Here is a 19,213-nt window from a genome sequence, read left to right as displayed (position 1 = left end):
AAGGAACTACACTCATGCCAGCCAGCACAAGTCACACAGATACTGTACACAAGTCAAATCAATACTGTGTTTCAGGTTTGGCATCCACATAAACAGTTTTGTTTCTGTTTTAAATCACACACTTGTCAATAAACTATACAGACATTCTAACCAGCATTGATTAAGGCACACACTTGAGTCAAAAAGCTATGGCATTAACATAAGCAGTGTTGAATCTTGTTTCAAACTGCACATTTCAGTCAAAAAGTGAGTGAATCGGTGTTTCAATCATTAGCAAAATTAATACTGCTGTTGAGGTTTGGAATCAATGAACAATAACTGTTCACACATCAATACTGTCAAAGTGTAAAAAGAAAAGAACTGTACATGCACCCACATACTAAGCATCATATCTCAAGATCAAATAAGGAACAGTGTTGAGCCCTTGAAAATGTTTTCAATAATACACACTTCAGTCAGAAAGCAAAAACAAAAAAGTAACTACACACATTCCTGCCAGCACAAATCATATAGATACATAAGTAAAATTAATACTGTTTTTCTGGTTTGGCATCCACAGAAGTTATGTTTATGTTTTTCCTGTTGATTTTTTTCAGCCACGCTCTCCTTCTTTTCTCCAGTAAATCTCGGTGTCTTCCTCCAGCGTCGACTTTCGGAATTCTGAAAAATGCAAGAGCATTTTCCTTGTTGCTTCGGCTTGTGCAACCGATTATGCAACAAGTATTCACCATCTTGAATGAAATTTAGCCAAATCGTCGACGCAAATACGGAATCGCCACAGCGAAACTTCGCGATCGGCACCACGCTTCCATGTTTTCGCTAAGCGGCGCGGTGGCTTCTTGCCCTCCAAGGCCCGGTGCGCACGAAGTGATGACGTCAATAGGGAGACCTCCATAACGACTGCCGGAGCTAATGATGCACAGGACATCACCATGGCAACTGCATCTCAGTCGACACAGGTGGGCGGAGCGGGCGTCACTCTGTGTCACAGCCACACAACGAGCAGCGCAAAGGGAATCACTGTCTGGTAAGACTACCTCGAGAAAAAACGTGGGTGGGTCAGTGAGTGCAATACCCTGGGTTTAGGTGAGCAAAGCAAACCAGAATAGATAAACTCCGTAATCTTTCGGTTTTGCACACATCGAATGAGCGCCCGTGACGCAGACTTTGAGGGAAAGAATGATGAATAACATTTACACACACACACATCGGTAAGTGCAGGCAATTTGCACGGTACAGCCAAACTTAAATAGACTGGCTTATCTAACCTGAGAGAAAAAAACTAGCCTGGAACAAAAATGTTAAAGCAGTAACACACACACACACACACACACACACACACACACACACACACACACACACAAACGATTCAACTCCTGTCTGGAAGAACCAGTTCACACTGCGGTAGTCTAAGGACTGGGTGGCCGAGTGGTAACGCACTTGCGCTCGGAAGCGAGAGGTTGCGAGTTCGACCCTGGGTCAGGGCGTTAGCAATTTTCTCCCCCCTTTCCTAACCTGGGTGGTGGGTTCAAGTGCTAGTCTTTCGGGTGAGACGAAAAATCGAGGTCCCTTCGTGTACACTACATTGGGGTGTGCACGTTAAAGATCCCACGATTGACAAAAGGGTCTTTCCTGGCAAAATTGTATAGGCATAGATAAAAATGTCCACCAAAATACCCGTGTGACTTGGAATAATAGGCCGTGAAAAGTAGGATATGCGCCGAAATGGCTGCGATCTGCTGGCCGATGTGAATGCGTGATGTATTGTGTAAAAGAATTCCATCTCACACGGCATAAATAAATCCCTGCGCCTTGAATATGTGCGCGATATAAATTGCATAAAAAAAAATTAAAAAAAAGATCCCTGCGCTTAGAACTGTACCGGCCAACGGAATACGCGCGATATAAGCCTCATATTGATATTGATTGATTGATAGTCTCAGCATACTGCAATTCACGGCATCCTTACATACGCAGGGCAAAAGGAGCATTCACCCCATCCCCCTAAAGCCCCCCCCCCCCCCCACACACACACACACACACACTACACCCACCCTACCCCCTCCTACAAGCTTGACAATCGATACTACAAGGGCTGAGGGTGATGAAGCCAATGAACAGAAGACAATAAGTAGGCTAGGTGTATTATGGGCCTCTTGACAGTTGATATTTACCGTACAGTCTATTACGAGACTAATGAAGACACCGATCGCCAGTCCAGCATAAACTTGATAAAAGGCCTTTACTCCCGAAGTAGACTTAGCAAATATCAGGCTTAACAAATAGCACGTGCTAGAACGTGTGGTAATACATAAGGCATTTCATAACTTGAAACAACACCGTCAAAGTAACACGTACTGATCACTGCCCAACACACGGATCACAGGATTTACTTTGAACATTGGCGCCGGTTAAATTTGAGCATAATGTGTTCGGTTCCAAAGATAAGAGGAATTCCTTTTCCTAAAAACAACGATACAAAAAGAAAGAAATTGTTTGCGGTTATGTCACCGAGGTCAGAGTGTCACAATTGAAATAGGAATTATATAACGTCATATAATTTATGTTAATTCTCAAAATTCTGATATGTATAGGCTACACACTGGTGAAGAGATGGTTTATTTATGACATATGGGTGGTCTCTCTCACGTACGTATGTAGGATACAAACAGAATAATACATGGCTTGCTGTGTCATACTAGGTTAACACTCACTGGGTTTTTTCTCAATATTTAAACAAGTCGCGTAAGACGAAATTACTACATTTAGTCAAGCTGTCGAGCTCACAGAAAGAAACTGAAGGCACTGCATTTTCTCACCAAGACCTTGTAGCATCTTCAGTCCCCCGTTTGTGGAAAAGGCAGTGAAATTGACAAGCCAGTAAAGCGCGGTAGTTGTTGCGCTGAGCAGGATAGCACGGTTTTCTGTATCTCTATTCTTTTTGACTTTCTGAGCGTGTTTTTAATCCAAACATAACATATCTATATGTTTTTGGAATCACGAACCGACAAGGAAGAGGATCAAATTGTTTTCAAATCGATTTTAAAATTTTTATTTTAATCATAATTTTCATATTATTAATTTTCTGAGCTTGTTTTTAATCCAAATATAACATATTTATATGATTTTGGAATCAGAAAATGATGAAAAATAAGAAGAAATTATTTTTGGATCGTTTTATATAAGAATAATTTTAATTACAATTTTAAAATTTTTAAATACCAAACTCATTAATTCATTTTTAAGACTCCACACTGAAATGCAATACCCAAGTCCGGCCTTTGTTGAAGATGGCTTGACCAAATTTTCAATCAATTTGCTTAAAAAATGAAGGCGTGACAGTGCTGCCTCAACTTTCACAAAAAGCCGGATATGACGTCATCAAAGACATTTGATTTATTGAAAAAAAGGTCTTAGGCTGCTGGGCCATAGACTATCACGCCTCACGTCTTTTTTTGGTAGGACATCAGACTCACGCTCCCCGCTATGTTGATGGTTTGTTTTTGATTTTTAGCGCTCGAAAATAGATTCTTCAGATGAAAACAAATGTCTGGACAACTATCGGTGTATGCTCTCGGCCATAGCCTATTTTGTTTGCCACGTCTGTGTCTGTTGGATTTTCATTCAAAAAATCAATCAAATCTAACCTTTTGGCGGTCGAAGAAGTTCATGTAGATCTTCCTACACCTGGTTTCGTTGATCCTAATTATCCTTATAATCAGGATGCCTAGGATCCCAAAGTAGTTGCCTCGCTCTAACCAGCTCAATAAGATCTCCATCCTCATAATTATCACGTCTTGGAAAAAGTGAACCTTCCCACTTTCCTCTTCACGCGTGATACGTGAGGCGTGAAGTCGCATTACAACAAAAATAACGTTGGTTCATTTTTCTATCACGTGAGGCGTGAAAGCCTATGGCCACAGCTAGGGCCTTAGGGGATATCACACCCAGGAACTATCATGTGAAATTTTATGAAGATCGGTCCAGTTGTTTTCTCTGAAGCGCTCCACACATACACACACACACCACAACCCTCACCTCGATTCTCTGTCTATGTTAAAACATTTAGTCAAAACTTGACTAAATGTAAAAAGCAACTGGTGTAAATCTGGCATGACACAGCAAGCCATGTAGTATTCTCTATGTCTTTCATGTTTATGTGTACTGTTTTAACATAAATACAAGTAAATGTATAATACATGTACATCAGGGATGTCTGACCCCAAGTCACAGCCTGGTAGGATTTAGACAGAGGTGAAGGCTGGGGCCTCCACAGTGAGAAACAGTGGAACCTGCTTTAACCACCCCGACACGGCCAACCAAAATTGGTCAATACAGACATGTGGTTGCGATGGGAAGGTGAATTATATTAATCTATAAAAAAAAATATAAAAAAAAGCTCGTTGAAGGTCCTTTGGACTGGTCATACTGGGCAGGTGGTCGTTGTCAAGAGGTGGTCACAACGGCAGGTTTGACTGAACTACCACCAGTATTTTAGTTTGAATAGCAAAATAGAATGTTTGCTTTACTCTACCCTGTCCCTCCCCTATCCCAAAACACACACACGCACATATGCATGCTTATACTCACACACACACAAACTGAGGTACATGCATCACTCAAATTGTGTATGATACACACCACAAACATTATTGTAGGCACTGTCCTTCTTTTATTAAAAACAAAAATCATTAGATATAAATAAGAAATTAGAAGGTAAAAAGATCATGCTTTGGTGTAGATCTTTAAAATAAGCCATTTGTTTGATGCAGGCGAACACAACTCATCCTGCCTGAATATTCTGAAAATTACCACACAAAAAGCATTTAAACATTCAGAATTTCTTTCTTAATGCTTCACAGATTTCACCATGCATGATTAATACACACTCAGTGTGTCTCAATCAACAGAAGTGCAATTATCTTTACTAAAAAGAAACTTTTACTCCATCTTTTTTTTTAAACTAAAGAAAACTTTGTTGTCAACGTTATTAGGGTAAAAAGAGTGTCTGCTAGCTATAACTTTCACTCATTTCAAAGATTAGACTAAAAACTGAGCCAAGTTTAGGAGGAACCGAATTTGTTTATCCTTGAACTTTGAACATGAAAAGTGGATTAGACAGGTAAGCACAATGAAATGGAAGCTTGCCAACCAAAGGTGTGCTGCTATTTCTCCATCAAAAACAACAGGGAGACCAAGTTAAAACTCAAAACAAATCTGTCATCTGGTTTCACCTTCGCAAGCTGTTTCTATGGCAACAAACCTTTAAAACCATTTCTCATAACAAGATGTTCCTCCGTAACCATTGCACAATAACAAGATTAAAAAATGCAGGCTTTAAACATTCCTTTGGACATCTTCAAAGTACATGATTGTACCGGTATCTATGCATTGTAGACATACACAATTTCATTTCCTTTGCACTGTAAAGCTTATAGGTATATCACAGTTTTGATCACAACCCACCAATAGCACAGTGGATTAACCCCCTTTATAAGACTAACACAAATCATAGACCAAATAGCCTGGACCGCCAACTCGTCACGTGACCCTTCGAGGTTACGACTCTCGACTTTCAGGGGCGCTTAGCGTCCGGTTTGAAAGGCCAGCGATTCAAAGACAGTGAAAAGAAAGCACACTCCAGTTATTTGTGACAATGGGAGGTGACAATGAACTGGATTTTCCAAAACTCCAAACTAAACTTAACAAAACTAATCGAAAAACATGTTCCATATGCACTTTAGCTGAGTTTACTTTAGCATTTTCAGAACTTACCTCGGCAACTTCGTCCATGTTTACAATCGACACCGGATATGACATCCCCCTGATTTCTGAAAGGCCATGTAAGCGTAGGTTCCTAAATGCGAGAGGCGCTACCTCGTAATAGAGAGAAAGAGCGGAGAGAGAGCTAGTTGGCGGTCCAGGATAAATGGTCTATGCACAAATCTGCAAAATTCAGGTCTGGTCTTCAGAAAGGAGTTTTCAAGTGGAGGTACATGTTCACAAGGAGGTGGGGGGGGGGTGGTCTAAAAAGGGGGGTACCACTGTTCAGGTAAAACATTTACAAACAACATCAACATTTGCATAATTAATTGTTCAACTGAAAAATAATAATTCATCATTCATGCATAACGAACTGGAAAACAACACATACCGCACAGGTTGATTTTAATGCTTTGCTTTGGATAACAAGGATGGTACACACACACACACACGTGCATATATAATTTGTAAAGCAGATTAAATCAAGTGATAATTATTGTAACTTCAATAAACGATGTTCAAAAATAACTCATGTTTGTATGGGTTGTGAAAGAGTGATAACTCTTGCTTTTACTGAGGCAAACTTTCCACCTGACACATTATAGGTGAGTCACTAGTAAGAGGTGTGTCTGAAACACGCGGACAAGGAGAACATGTGGGGAAAGTTTGCCTCAATAGGAAGGTTTCCGCCAGTTATCTCTCTGAGGTTTTGGGTGCTCAGAGAGTACCGTGCCCCTTGCGGGAGCATAAAACATGGAAGTCACAAGCTGGGTCAAGGGGAAGGTCGCTGGGTGGACAGGAGATTCTATTAAAGCAAGAGTATTCACTCTTTCACAGCCCATACAAACTCGACAGAGTTATCTCCGAAGTTTTCTTCTTTACTTCTCATTTCAAGCGAGTGTAACACTTCTTTTTGTTTTTAATCCCCTGACCACAAAGCCGCTCGCTGCCCATTTACCTCATTAAAACCAAAAGCTTAATGCTGAAAATACCAAAGCAATCCCATTTCTAATACTGGCGTGACATTCATGTGCACATGGTCTGTTTTACATACGCTCACTCTCTATATCTCTCTTTCTCTCTCACACACACCCATGCACACACACTGTTTCTATATCCAGCGTCCCGCTGCATTGTAGATAAAGGACTGCTTTCCACAAGGCACCGGGCGATAGTGAGCTGCAAATAATATAGAAACATGTTTAAATAAAATTTACAAGTCAGTCTTTAAAAATAAAATGAAGTGTCACAGAATAAGAACACTACACTACAGCCACTATTTTTCACGCTACGAAAGGATGAACAGCACTTTCAATTTCACACTCAAATTCTATTTTTTGATTACGTCTTCAAGTTCATATCAAAGGTATTGCTGCAGTATCATCTTAGCTCGAATAATCCTACCCATTTTCATCATTTTCATGTATCGATTATTTTCAACCTGGACCACAAATTTAACCCATTAAATGAATCATCAAAGTCGACCCCAACATTACCTTGAAACTTGACAGGGCTCAACCAGACTTACTTTGGAGGTCATCAAACTGTAGCAGTATGGCTCAACCAGACTTACTTTGGAGGTCATCAAACTGTAGCAGTATAAGTTTCAAAGCTCTGGCTTCATCAACACTACACACAAAAACTCAACATTCATTTTTTTCTCCTCACAGACGGACAGATAGCTAGCCAGTCGTCCATACAGACGAACACAGCTCATTACCAAGACTCACTGATGTCTCAGGTGAGCCAAAAATCAAAAGATAAAGCAAACAACACAAAATACAACTCACCTGGACCAGGTAACTCCCCTGTCCCATGAACTTCGACCCCTGTCCACCTGCCAGTGGTGGAGACGAAAGCGGCGCCAGACATGTAGTGCTTGTTGGGACCGTCGTAGTCCACCATCTCGTAACTACCTGGCCCAGGCTGGGGCGGACTGTCCGGCAGCGGCATGGCTGGGGCTGATATACACAGGTAGTGCTTGCGTCTGCGAAACATTTAGCATGTAATGATGTTAATACAGTGTTGAGCCTGCGGCCTCCATAAGAAAGATAGTACAGTAGTGGTGGTCAAGGGTTGCGTTTTTGTGAAAAGTACATGAATGGAAGCCGACTCTGTGAGAAAGACAGTTCAAGCCTGACTGGTACTCGAGGGTTGCGTAACATGTGCAACCGGGTAAAAGTTTACGGCCTTCCAACGCGGATAAGGGAGAGAGGAGCCCAGAGGAGTAACGATGATGTGATGAGTGCGAGGGCCAGAGACATGTCAGGTACTTGTGAAAAGTACTTGAATGGAATGCTGACTCCGTAACGCCGCCGCCACGCTTACTACCTGCAGACCGTTAACTTGCCTACTGTTACGGCCTGTGGCAACACTCTCACAACTTGAAGGCCTTAACCTTTGACCCGGTTGCGCAACGTACGCAACCCTTGAGTACACTGAATTCACCGACTTTCTCCCTTACCCGCATTGGAAGACCGTACCCTTGACTACTACTACAGTGCTATCTTCATAACGGAGGCAGGCTTAACTCCACTAATTCTATGGACAGGTAGTGTTTGCACCTGCAAAAGGCAAGGATTAGTGTGTGTGATGATGTTAGTTCTGTTGATCGCATCTACAGAGGAACACCCCCCTTTTAGGACCTCCAAAAATCTGAGAATATTACCTGCTATTCCGACTTGGTCGTGTGACAGTACCTGCTATTCCGACTTGGTCGTGTGACAGACGTTTTCTTCCACACGAGATTATGTTGATTGTCTAACGAAACCGTCAGGCTGAGTTAGACATCAGCTAATCTAGTGTGGAAGAAAACTCTGTCACACGACCAAGTCGGAATAGCATTTATGTCTCACAGCTTCAACAGAGGAGAGAACAAACACATTTTGCGTACTCAAGCTTGACAAACCTAAACACAGGAGCAGCCATTGTGGAGAGATCTACTTTTTGACGGAAGTGACCGAACAACTGTGAATGACGTCTCGGTATTATGTGAATGACGTCACAGTCATCGTCACAGTCTGTATCTTTTGAAGCATCGCATTCTTCATGACGTCTTTTTGTGTCTGCGTCCGCGAAATGTTTGTTCATTCCGGAATTTGTCATCTATGTTCAGAACTCTGTCCTTATAGTGTCAGACTAACAGGCCTCCTGAGCGAGCCACTTTCCAAGGGAAGCTAAATTCGCGTATGAAAACAGTACTGTCGTCTGGGATGCCGTTTTCAGTATTTTGAGCGTTGAAGAATTTGTAAGGAGAAGAAACGATAACAGCAGGAGAAATGAAAGTCGTGTGTGCATTGTTTGGCCTTTGGAGGGACGATTTTGAGTTTGAATCCGTTCTTGCCATGCTCCTAAAGCGTGTAACATACAATCTTGCACACGTTTGCTTTAGTAGTGGCAAAGAAGGAAAGCGTGTGACATCAGGTCTTAAAAGAGGGGTGGTGTTTCTGTACATGCAGGTGCTCTCTTGTTACACACATTCTGTCTTGTCTACCAAACACACACACACACACCAGGGGCGGACGAGGGGGGGGGGGGCAAAGGGGGGACGTCCCCCCCCCCCCCCCGGAAAAAAAAAACAAAAAAAGAAGAAAAAAAAAAGATTTTTCTATGCTGATTCTATGACCATTTCTAAGTTCAAATGGCACCAGATGGCATCATTTTGCTTCTTTGGGCAAAAACATTTTCCGGGGGGGCATGCCCCCGGACCCCCCTAGCACATTCGGGCGCGAAGCGCCCATCACATTCACTTTCGATTCAAAGTGCCCCCCCCCTTACAAAGCAACTGATCCGCCCCTGCACACACACACACACACACACACATTTTCCCCTGCCAAACATTTAAGCAGAAGCAAGAGCGATAATGATGTTAGCTTTTCATATTTGCTACATGTACCCAAAATGGAGTGGCAAAGGTGATGCTCATCCACACACACACACAGTGACACACACACATACAACTATCGCTCTACTCACGGATATATCAAGCGGTTGGCTGGTTCCACTGGCTCATCAGGTTTGTAATGTCCTGGCCCTGGCACCTGAATAAAACAAACACACAAAACAGTTAGTTTTCAATGAAATATGGCCATCCTGTTACTGATTTTCTATGTGCAGATATGTTCTTCTTATGTCCTCATTTCCTACATCTGCTTCAGTGAAGCTCTCGCGAAAGATCCACTCCGGATGGAAGACTCCTGTGGAATTAAATATTGAGTCAACATCTTCCCAGGTGGCACACATTAAATGACTGATTAATTCAGCGGTGAGATAAGTCAAGTGATCCATTGACGTGCCAGTCTAGAGCTTTAAAGTTTCCTCCATCAACTTTGAAAATTACACATTGATTATTTGCAATAAATAGGTCAATGGATGAATTGAGGAAATATCTCTGGACAGCGGCAGAGAGAACAGCCCAGAGCAAATTAAGTCAGTAAAAACCCTGACACTTATTTCACAACATGATCTATGGATCTACTTTGTGCAGCTTCTGGCCTAACCCCTGATGATGTGAAGAAATGAAGGTCTGAGCAGAACTTACAGCTTGTGGTTTTGACATCAAATCACGCTTGCTCTGTGACTTGAAACTTGAGAACGGCACTTTGATACTTTCATGCTGCAGGTCATCCCTTACGTTGTACTTGTCTGGAAAGAGAAAATGGAGTTAATGATGCACTGGAAAACACACAGTTGAACGATTAACATGAATATTTTCGTCAACAGATAATCAACAAGTCTCATAAGGCGAAATTAATGCATTTAGTCAATCTGACAAACTCTCAGAATGAAACTGAACGCGGCACTGCATTTTTTCACCAAGATAATAGCTTTTCCAATACCCAACTTGAAATGACAGTATAGCGCAGTACAGGAAAACTTGACTGAATGTCAACATGGACCAACAGGAATATAGCTCAGTTGGTAGCGCGCTGGATTTGTATTCAGTTGGCCGCTGTCAGCGTGAGTTCGATCCCAGGTTCGGCGGAAATTTATTTCACAGTCAACTTTGTGTGCAGACTCTCTTCGGTGTCCGAACCTCCCCCCGTGTACACTACATTGGGTGTGCACGTTAAAGATCCCACGATTGACAAAAGGGTCTTTCCTGGCAAAATTGCTTAGGCACAGTTAATAATTGTCTACCTATACCCGTGTGACTTGGAATAATAGGCCGTGAAAGGTAAATATGCGCCGAAATGGCTGCAATCTACTGGCCGTATAAAATTTCATCTCACACGGCATCACTGCAGAGCGCCTAGAACTGTACCCACGGAATATGCGCGATATAAGACTCATTGATTGATTGATTGAAACACGGAAACAAACTCTTAAATCCCAACCTGTAACTGCTGTAGTGTTTTCCTTGATAATCCATTATCATGGCATATTACAGTGCTCAGTATCGGAAGTAAATCCTAACTATGCCCAAAATACTCATAAGTATTCATCAACATTTAAAACTTTTTTAACCACACATGAATATATGTATACCTCTGAATCGGTGAGGACGCACTTTCTGGGAATCATGCTTCTCGGTCTTGTTCTAGTCAGTTTCCAAGGGCCATAACCTGAGGTTGTTCAACATGTCCTCTGTTCTTTAACAGGTTGGCATGACAGAATGACAGTTCTATTTTGAGAGCAAGAAATCATAGGTGTAGAAAGAAAGTGGTTTGGAAAATGTTTAGCAAGATAACTGATTCCATGACTTACTTCAGTGGATCCCCCCCCCCTCCCTTTTTTTAGAGACCCTGTTTTCTACGACTTGTTATTCATAAGGCAAAAAAAAAAAAAAAGGTCTGTTTACGGTAACATAGGCCCAAAAAATAGGGTCGGTAGGTCAGGATTTTTTTGGTTTTTTTTTTTGTCCAAAAAACCATATTTTTACGTTATTTTGCAAAAAAACCAAAAGATTTTTTTTTTTTTTTCCCCAAATGCCAAAAAAAAGGTCTAGGGTCGCGCGAAAAAAATAGGGTCAGTCGGGTTACCGTAAACAGACTATTTTTTTTTGTTGGCCTAACCTGTGTAATTTTCCCCCCATTTTAAGACTCTCCCCTTTTCAAGACCTGATCTGTTCAGATGTTTGGAGGTCTTAAAGGGGGGTTCCACGGTATATACAAACGTGAAATCTTGGCTTACCTGGAGCGGGGACCATTGCTTGTTCTCTGATGTTGAGCAGTTCCCGCCGTGACGTGGACTTGAAGGCTGCACCAGCCACTACATTGTTAGCTTTGCCCAGCTTCACCTGTATCACCTGACACACAACACATTCGATTTCATTTTTTCATTTTCACTACTTTATTGTCCCATTGCTGGGAAATTGGGGTCGCTTCCTCCCAGATGAAAGCTATAGTAGCACAGACTGGCGCTACCCAGGTGTCTGCGTGTGTTGGTGTAATCAGCCACCTGCACTGATGGCACAATGACCGAGGTCTTTTCCATGCCACAGTGGTGACTTGGGGGTGGAACATGGATATCGTCTTTGAGTCTGCACATAACGTTGACCCGTGTCTGTCACAAAATATAACTCCAGGGGCAGTGGCTGCCAACACATCCACCAACTACGTACAGCACTGACTCACAACGGCCCTTCCCTCCCTTTTTTAATTGATTTTTTCACACATGTAATGACTTTATCAGAAGTCGGGTAGCACCTGGGAGCATGCCCCTAATGGTTCTACCGTGAGGGCGTCAAACAAAACTTATTATCCGTCAAGAAAACAAAACTTATTATCCGTCAACAAAACAAAACTTATTATCTGTCAACAAAACAAAACGTATTATCCGTCAACAAAACAAAACGTATTATCCGTCAACAAAACAAAACTTATTATCTGTCAACAAAACAAAACGTATTATCCATCAACAAAACAAAACTTATTATCCGTCAACAAAACAAAACTTATTATCCGTCAACAAAACAAAACTTATTATCCGTCAACAAAACAAAACTTATTATCCGTCAACAAAACAAAACGTATTATCCGTCAACAAAACAAAACTTATTATCCGTCAACAAAACAAAACTTATTATCCGTCAACAAAACAAAACTTATTATGTGTCAACAAAACAAAACGTATTATCCGTCAACAAAACAAAACTTATTATCCGTCAACAAAACAAAACTTATTATCTGTCAACAAAACAAAACGTATTATCCATCAACAAAACAAAACTTATTATCCGTCAACAAAACAAAACTTATTATCCGTCAACAAAACAAAACTTATTATCCGTCAACAAAACAAAACTTATTATCCGTCAACAAAACAAAACGTATTATCCGTCAACAAAACAAAACTTATTATCCGTCAACAAAACAAAACTTATTATCCGTCAACAAAACAAAACTTATTATCCATCAACAAAACAAAACTTATTATCCGTCAACAAAACAAAACTTATTATCCGTCAACAAAACAAAACTTATTATCCGTCAACAAAACAAAACTTATTATCCGTCAACAAAACAAAACTTATTATCCGTCAACAAAACAAAACGTATTATCCGTCAACAAAACAAAACTTATTATCCGTCAACAAAACAAAACTTATTATCCGTCAACAAAACAAAACTTATTATCCGTCAACAAAACAAAACTTATTATCCGTCAACAAAACAAAACTTATTATCCGTCAACAAAACAAAACGTATTATCCGTCAACAAAACAAAACTTATTATCCGTCAACCCATGCTCTTGTACTTGCAACAGTGGACCCCCCGCCTCCTCCCCCCCCCCCCCCTTTCACCAACACCAAATATCTCAGAACTTGAGGTCTCAAAATGGTGGTAAATGTACAGATGTTATGATTAGAAAAAAAATACAAGGTCTTAAAAAGGGGGAGAGAACTCTTAAAAGGTGAGTTCTGCTGTACAGTCACATGCTCTGCATGTTACACAGTTCCGTGGCTACTGGAGATGTAAGATGCAGCACAGTCTGTTCACACTGAGTGATAAGAAACTATTCACAAATCATTTTGCAAACTGTGCTGTTAGAAATCCAGTGGCAACAACTGAGTGATAATAAACTATTCACAAATCATTTTGCAAACTGTGCTGTTAGAAATCCAGTGGCAACAACTGAGTGATAATAAACTATTCACAAATAATTGTGCAAACTGTGCTGTTAGTTAAATCCAGTGGCAACAACTGAGTGATAATAAACTATTCACAAATAATTGTGCAAACTGTGCTGTTAATTTAATCCAGTGGTGTCTACTGTGGAAAAATCTTGTACTGTCACAAACCGCTGCTGCTTTTTCTTTCACTTCAACTCTAAGTCTCTTACACTAACTCCCATCAAGAACCTCTCTTAGTAAGGACACTTTCTGTTGTGTACTGATCTATTAACTGGAAAAAGTCAATCAAATACACCTTTGACGTACATTGGAACCCCCCTTTTAAGACCCTCAAAAATGTGAGAAAACAGGAGGGAGTCTTAAAATGGGGGTAGAGTAAGAGGTTATGGACAAAACGTCAGAGAAAACAGGAGGGAGTCTTAAAATGGGGGTAGAGTAAGAGGTTATGGACAAAACGTCAGAGAAAACAGGTGGGAGTCTCATGGGTGTTACTGGGAAAAATCAAAAAACCTGAAAGGCAGGGGTCCAAAATGCTCAAGTTTGAAAGAAAGTTTCTGGACACCGACGAAACCAAATCATAATAAGCAAGATGGCGGCAAATCCAAGGGAGCGAACCGAGATAGCACGCGAACCGGTGTCAAAAGTCGGATCGGAACCGCTGCTCGTTATTTCAACTTAGCGAAACGAAGCTTTTTTTGTTTGTTTTTGTTTTGAAAACCCGGAAAACCGAAATTTCCGGCTTCAGATTTTGTCAAAAACCGGAAATCCGGCAAAAGCCGGAAGAGTAACACCCATGGAGTCTTAAAATGGGGGTAGAGTAAGAGGTTATGGACTAAACGTCAGAGAAAACAGGAGGGAGTCTTAAAATGGGGGTAGAGTAAGAGGTTATGGACAAAACGTCAGAGAAAACAGGGTCTTGAAAGGGAGGAAGTATGCAATTGCACTCCAATGGCATTGTTACCGTTTCACACACAAACTTACATTGTAATTATTTGGTGCTGGAACTCTATTGCTCTTGTCCACAAGCTCTGCGATGGGAGCTGCAAAGACACCCTGTACACCACGCCCAAAATCCCTGCGTGTTTTCAACAAGCTGGGAAGCGAATAAATGCCAGGACCAGGGGCGTTGGACATCATAAACTTGGTGCTTCTGTTCGCCTAAAACAAACAATTAGCTGTAGTCAAGTCCAGCAAACATGATCTCGAAAAACAATTATTGCGCTTTACACAAGCAATTTGGTTTCAAGATACTGCCCGGTTTGCCTTCCTTCTTTGTTAACCTTCACCGTGTTTCATGGGTCGTGGACGACCCAGAGCCTCACAAAATCTTCTTTATCTTTGAAACTTTTGGAGTTTTTGATTGAGACTTCATGTAATCTCCAATCACCATACTATTGCTCAACTTGTAAAAGATTATCTTTGTAAGGCCAAAAACAAAAATATGTGTGTTTCCGGTAACATCGCCGAAAAAAATAGGGTCGGTACGGTCGGTCTTTTTTTAAAAATTTTTTTATAAAACCTTTTTCTTATTTTTTTTCTTTCAGATTTTCTACTCATAACATCTGTTAACGTCTTTTTACGATTTTGGTTTTTTGTTTGTTTTTTTAAACGCTTCCTTTTTTAAACGTTTACTTACAATTATTTAGCACATGTTTTTGACCTAGATATATTGAAACTAAATAAAGTATACTTGACTTCATATATATATATATATTTTTTTTTTGTGTGTGCAAAAAGCGAAAAAAACAAAAAAACTGTAGGGTCGGCGCTTAAAAATAGGGTTGGTGGGGTTACCGGAAACAGACATATTTTTCTTTTTGGCCTAAACAAACGATGATGTAATTTGAACTACACAGCCCGGATGATGTGGGTTGTGGATAACCCATAAATTATGGAATTACGTAAGGAATTGTACGTTGTTTAGGCCCCCCCAAAAAAAGTTGTATGTTTCAGGTAACATGGCTACAAAAAATAGGGTAGGTAGGTAGGGATTTTTTTGTTTTGTTTTTTGGTCAGGGTAAAAAACAACTATACAATGACGCAAAGAGACTGGACTTACTATACAAAGAGAAAGACAACACATTACAAAACAAATGAGACAAAAGGGATGCGGGGTTATCCCCCTTGTGTCGTCTGCTGTCTGTTACTTTCGTTTTGACGCTTTTTTTTCTCACAAATGCAATAAAAAAAAGTCTAGGGTCGGCGGTAAAAAACTAGGTAGGGTCGGGTGACCAGAAACATACAACTTTTTTCTCCTCCTTATCCTTATACGTGGGTCGTGTACGACCTAAACTCTGCAAAGAGACGGCAAAACGTTTATCCCTATTCGGATGGCGTGGGTCGTGTACGACCCATACTTTTTAAGTTGAATCCTTCTTGGGAAAGTATTGGTCGCATCATCCGGACTGTGTTGTCCAAAGTGTGATCTGGTGAAGGTTAAGAATTGTAACTGATTGCAAAGCAAGTCAGTGAGTTGCATTGGATATGATGAAATCAAGTTGGCTCTGAATGAAAATATACTTTCAAATATTTCTGACAACTTGGTGCAAATGTACCCTTACTGAGTTGATTGGTAAGATTTAAAGAAATATGTACTAACAACGCATAGCTACAACACAGTACTGTATCTATACATTATATAACTCATTAACTTGTAAACAATGCACAAGGCAAAAAAAAAAAATTGTCTGTTTCTGGTAACATGGCTAAAAAAAATAGGGTCGGTAGGTAGGGATTTTTTTTAAATTTTTTTTTTTTACCCCAAATGTAGACCAATAAAACTAACTTTAAAAATCGCGCAAAGAGACTGGATTCACTATACATAGAGACAAGACACTCAACACATTTACAAATCGTCAGCGGACTTTCGTTTTCACACGTTTTTGTTGTTCATTTTCTCACCCTGTCGTTTACCACAAAAAACAAAAAACAAAAAATTTTGAGTTTGGAAAAAAAAAGTTTAGGGTCGGCGCCGAAATTTAGGGTCGTTCGGGTGACCAGAAACAGACAATTTTTGGGGGGGGCCCAAGGGATGACACTAAAACTAAACACACATCTGCATAAAGGCAGCATGGGCATTCACTGAATAATTAGACATTTAACCTTTCATTCCCAAACTACAAACCTTCCTCATTCATTCCTGACACGCACAACTAAGAGCGTTATTTGTATTTACAGAAACTAGTACATGTTTTACCTTTGAGGCAAAGCCACCTGTCCCCTTTTTGGAGAAGGACGGGCTGATTTTGTCAAATTTCCCATGGTACACATATTCACCAGGGGCAGGGGCATCTGTCTGAAAGTAAAAAAAATGTCTCTTGAAAGAATAATGTATTTGTTGCCAATAATAACACATGTAATTTATTTTCCTATTGTCTGCTGACTCTTACTTAGAACAACACTACACTATCTGCTGGATACCATGCCTTTTTTTTTCACTTTCACTTTCAAAAACATGCAGAGCAGAGCTCATTGTACACTGTGATGTCAACCGCGTGTCTCCACTGGTATGTCCCATCGCTAGCTTGCCTCGCCTTTCAAAAATACAACTCTTCCACAGTCCCAACGTACAGGGTTACTTCCAATCATTTGTTATATCAAGTCTTATATCGTGCGCGTATCTCCAGACTCGGACTCAAGGCGCAGGGATCTATTTATGCCGTGTGAGATGGAACTTTTTACACAATACATCACGCATTCACATCGACCAGTAGATCGCAGCCATTTCGGCGCATATCCTACTTTTCACGGCCTATTATTCCAAGTCACACGGGTATTTTGGTGGACATTTTTTATCTATGCCTATACAATTTTGCCAGGAAAGACCCTTTTGTCAATCGTGGGATCTTTAACGTGCACACCCCAATGTAGTGTACACGAAGGGACCTCGGTTTTTCGTCTCATCCGAAAGACTAGCACTTGAACCCACCACCTAGGTTAGGAAAGGGGGGAAAAAATTACTAATGCCCTGACCCAGGGTCGAACTCGCAACCTCTCGCTTCCGAGCGCAAGTGCGTTACCACTCGGCCACCCAGTCCTCATTGTCTATCTAGACTTACTGCGTGTGCGTCTGACTGAAAACGTTTGGCTTTTCCCATAAAACCCTTCTTGTCACCATTATCTGTGATGATGGTCTGGAACTTGGTGGGGATTGAGGTGTTTGCTGCCACAACGCCATGACCTGAAAGAAATAACCAGCCAGGTTAATTTATTGCAGATGATCTTGAACAGGGCAACACAGTGATGTTGTTGCTATTATATTCAACAACCTTCATGGTTCACCCATGTCCAGGCAGGTTTTTTATTGGGTGTCCTCTGAGGCTCTGTGTGTGTCTGGTGGAGGGGGAGGGGTGGAAGGGGGTTGTAAGAGGGTAGGTGTATGTTACAATGTGAGCAAGAGCCTAATGGTTAAACATTGGTGTTCCATGTGGAAGTTTCCCCTGTCTGGTTAAAAATTGAGATTTTTCTGATTTCCCAGGTCAACTTATGTGCAGACCTGATGGAACCGTATCCCCCTTTGTGTGTACACCCCAGCACAGACCAAGTGCACACGGAAATTATCCTTTAAAATTAATCCATGTCAGAGTTCAAAGGGTTATCGAAACACTTAAACACCCAGCTTGCATATCCCCTGAAAATGAAGTATGGCTGCTGAAATGGCAAGTTAGCAGACCATAAACACATACTAATAATAATAATAAGAAGAAGAAAATGTTCTTACAATCTCCTTTCAACATTACTGCCTACTGGGCAGAATGTTATTAATTTTCCAGTTTTGGGACTCAATCTACAAAGGTTAACTTATTTTCACAGTGTGCTTAGTATTTCTTATGATAAGACCAACATTTCGATGCGAAGCTCATCTGCTTGGATCTGGGAGAGTGTTAGTAATGTGAAATATCAGATTTAATGACCGCTCCTTGTAAAATAATCAAGCCCGTCTTTTATCAATAGTATTCAAAACATTTTTCGCACTGCCAAAACTGAAAAACGATGTTTAAAACCCAACCTTTGTGGAGGTGACCGGAGGGTGCTCTGCTGTGGATTCTCTTTTGATATTCCTCTTTCACAACGTTGACGGAGTCCGCCATTTCTAAACAATCGTGCCTCACCACTCACAGCCGGATAATGCTAAGCATGAGAACATAGTTCTGGCGCAATAAGGTAATTCAGTTTGTTTGCAGTGAATTGAACAATTACTCGCCATGAACGTACATACATCAGGAACTAATGCATTCAAATATTATCTACCACCTTGTTTTGCCCAACAACCTAGTTAATACAACATGGAATAGTACGCGCAGTGATATAAAAAACGCGCGCTTTTGTTGCTATGTGGTAAATAGAATCGCCCAATTCCAGGGGTGTTACATTAA

General features: G+C 40.8%; 1 protein-coding gene across 2 annotated transcripts in view; it reads right to left on the bottom strand.

Moving 5' to 3' along the window:
• LOC138966065 (O(6)-methylguanine-induced apoptosis 2-like) overlaps nt 1–18,971 on the bottom strand; it is a 342,886-nt gene extending 323,915 nt beyond the window's left edge. Inside the window, exons 1-9 of one of the 2 annotated variants that reach the window (XR_011455587.1) lie at nt 18,847–18,971; nt 17,897–18,018; nt 17,035–17,133; nt 14,820–14,996; nt 11,896–12,010; nt 10,304–10,407; nt 9,739–9,803; nt 7,554–7,750; nt 5,878–6,942 (exon numbers count right to left, since the gene is read on the bottom strand). Coding sequence is in view for 1 of the 2 variants with exons in the window: in XM_070338155.1 (XP_070194256.1) it covers nt 6,875–6,942; nt 7,554–7,750; nt 9,739–9,803; nt 10,304–10,407; nt 11,896–12,010; nt 14,820–14,996; nt 17,035–17,133; nt 17,897–18,018; nt 18,847–18,928 (1,029 nt within the window). In the remaining variant the exon portion in view is untranslated. Of the gene's footprint in view, nt 1–4,644; nt 6,943–7,553; nt 7,751–9,738; nt 9,804–10,303; nt 10,408–11,895; nt 12,011–14,819; nt 14,997–17,034; nt 17,134–17,896; nt 18,019–18,846 lie in introns of those variants that run through there. The other variant, XM_070338155.1, reaches the window with a different exon arrangement.
• Nucleotides 18,972–19,213: the final 242 nt, after the last annotated feature.

Source organism: Littorina saxatilis, linkage group LG5, assembly GCF_037325665.1.
Source record: "Littorina saxatilis isolate snail1 linkage group LG5, US_GU_Lsax_2.0, whole genome shotgun sequence".
Taxonomy (NCBI): domain Eukaryota; kingdom Metazoa; phylum Mollusca; class Gastropoda; order Littorinimorpha; family Littorinidae; genus Littorina; species Littorina saxatilis.
The sequence above is the reverse complement of the archived record's forward strand: the minus strand, read 5'-3'. Positions and strand labels throughout refer to the sequence as shown.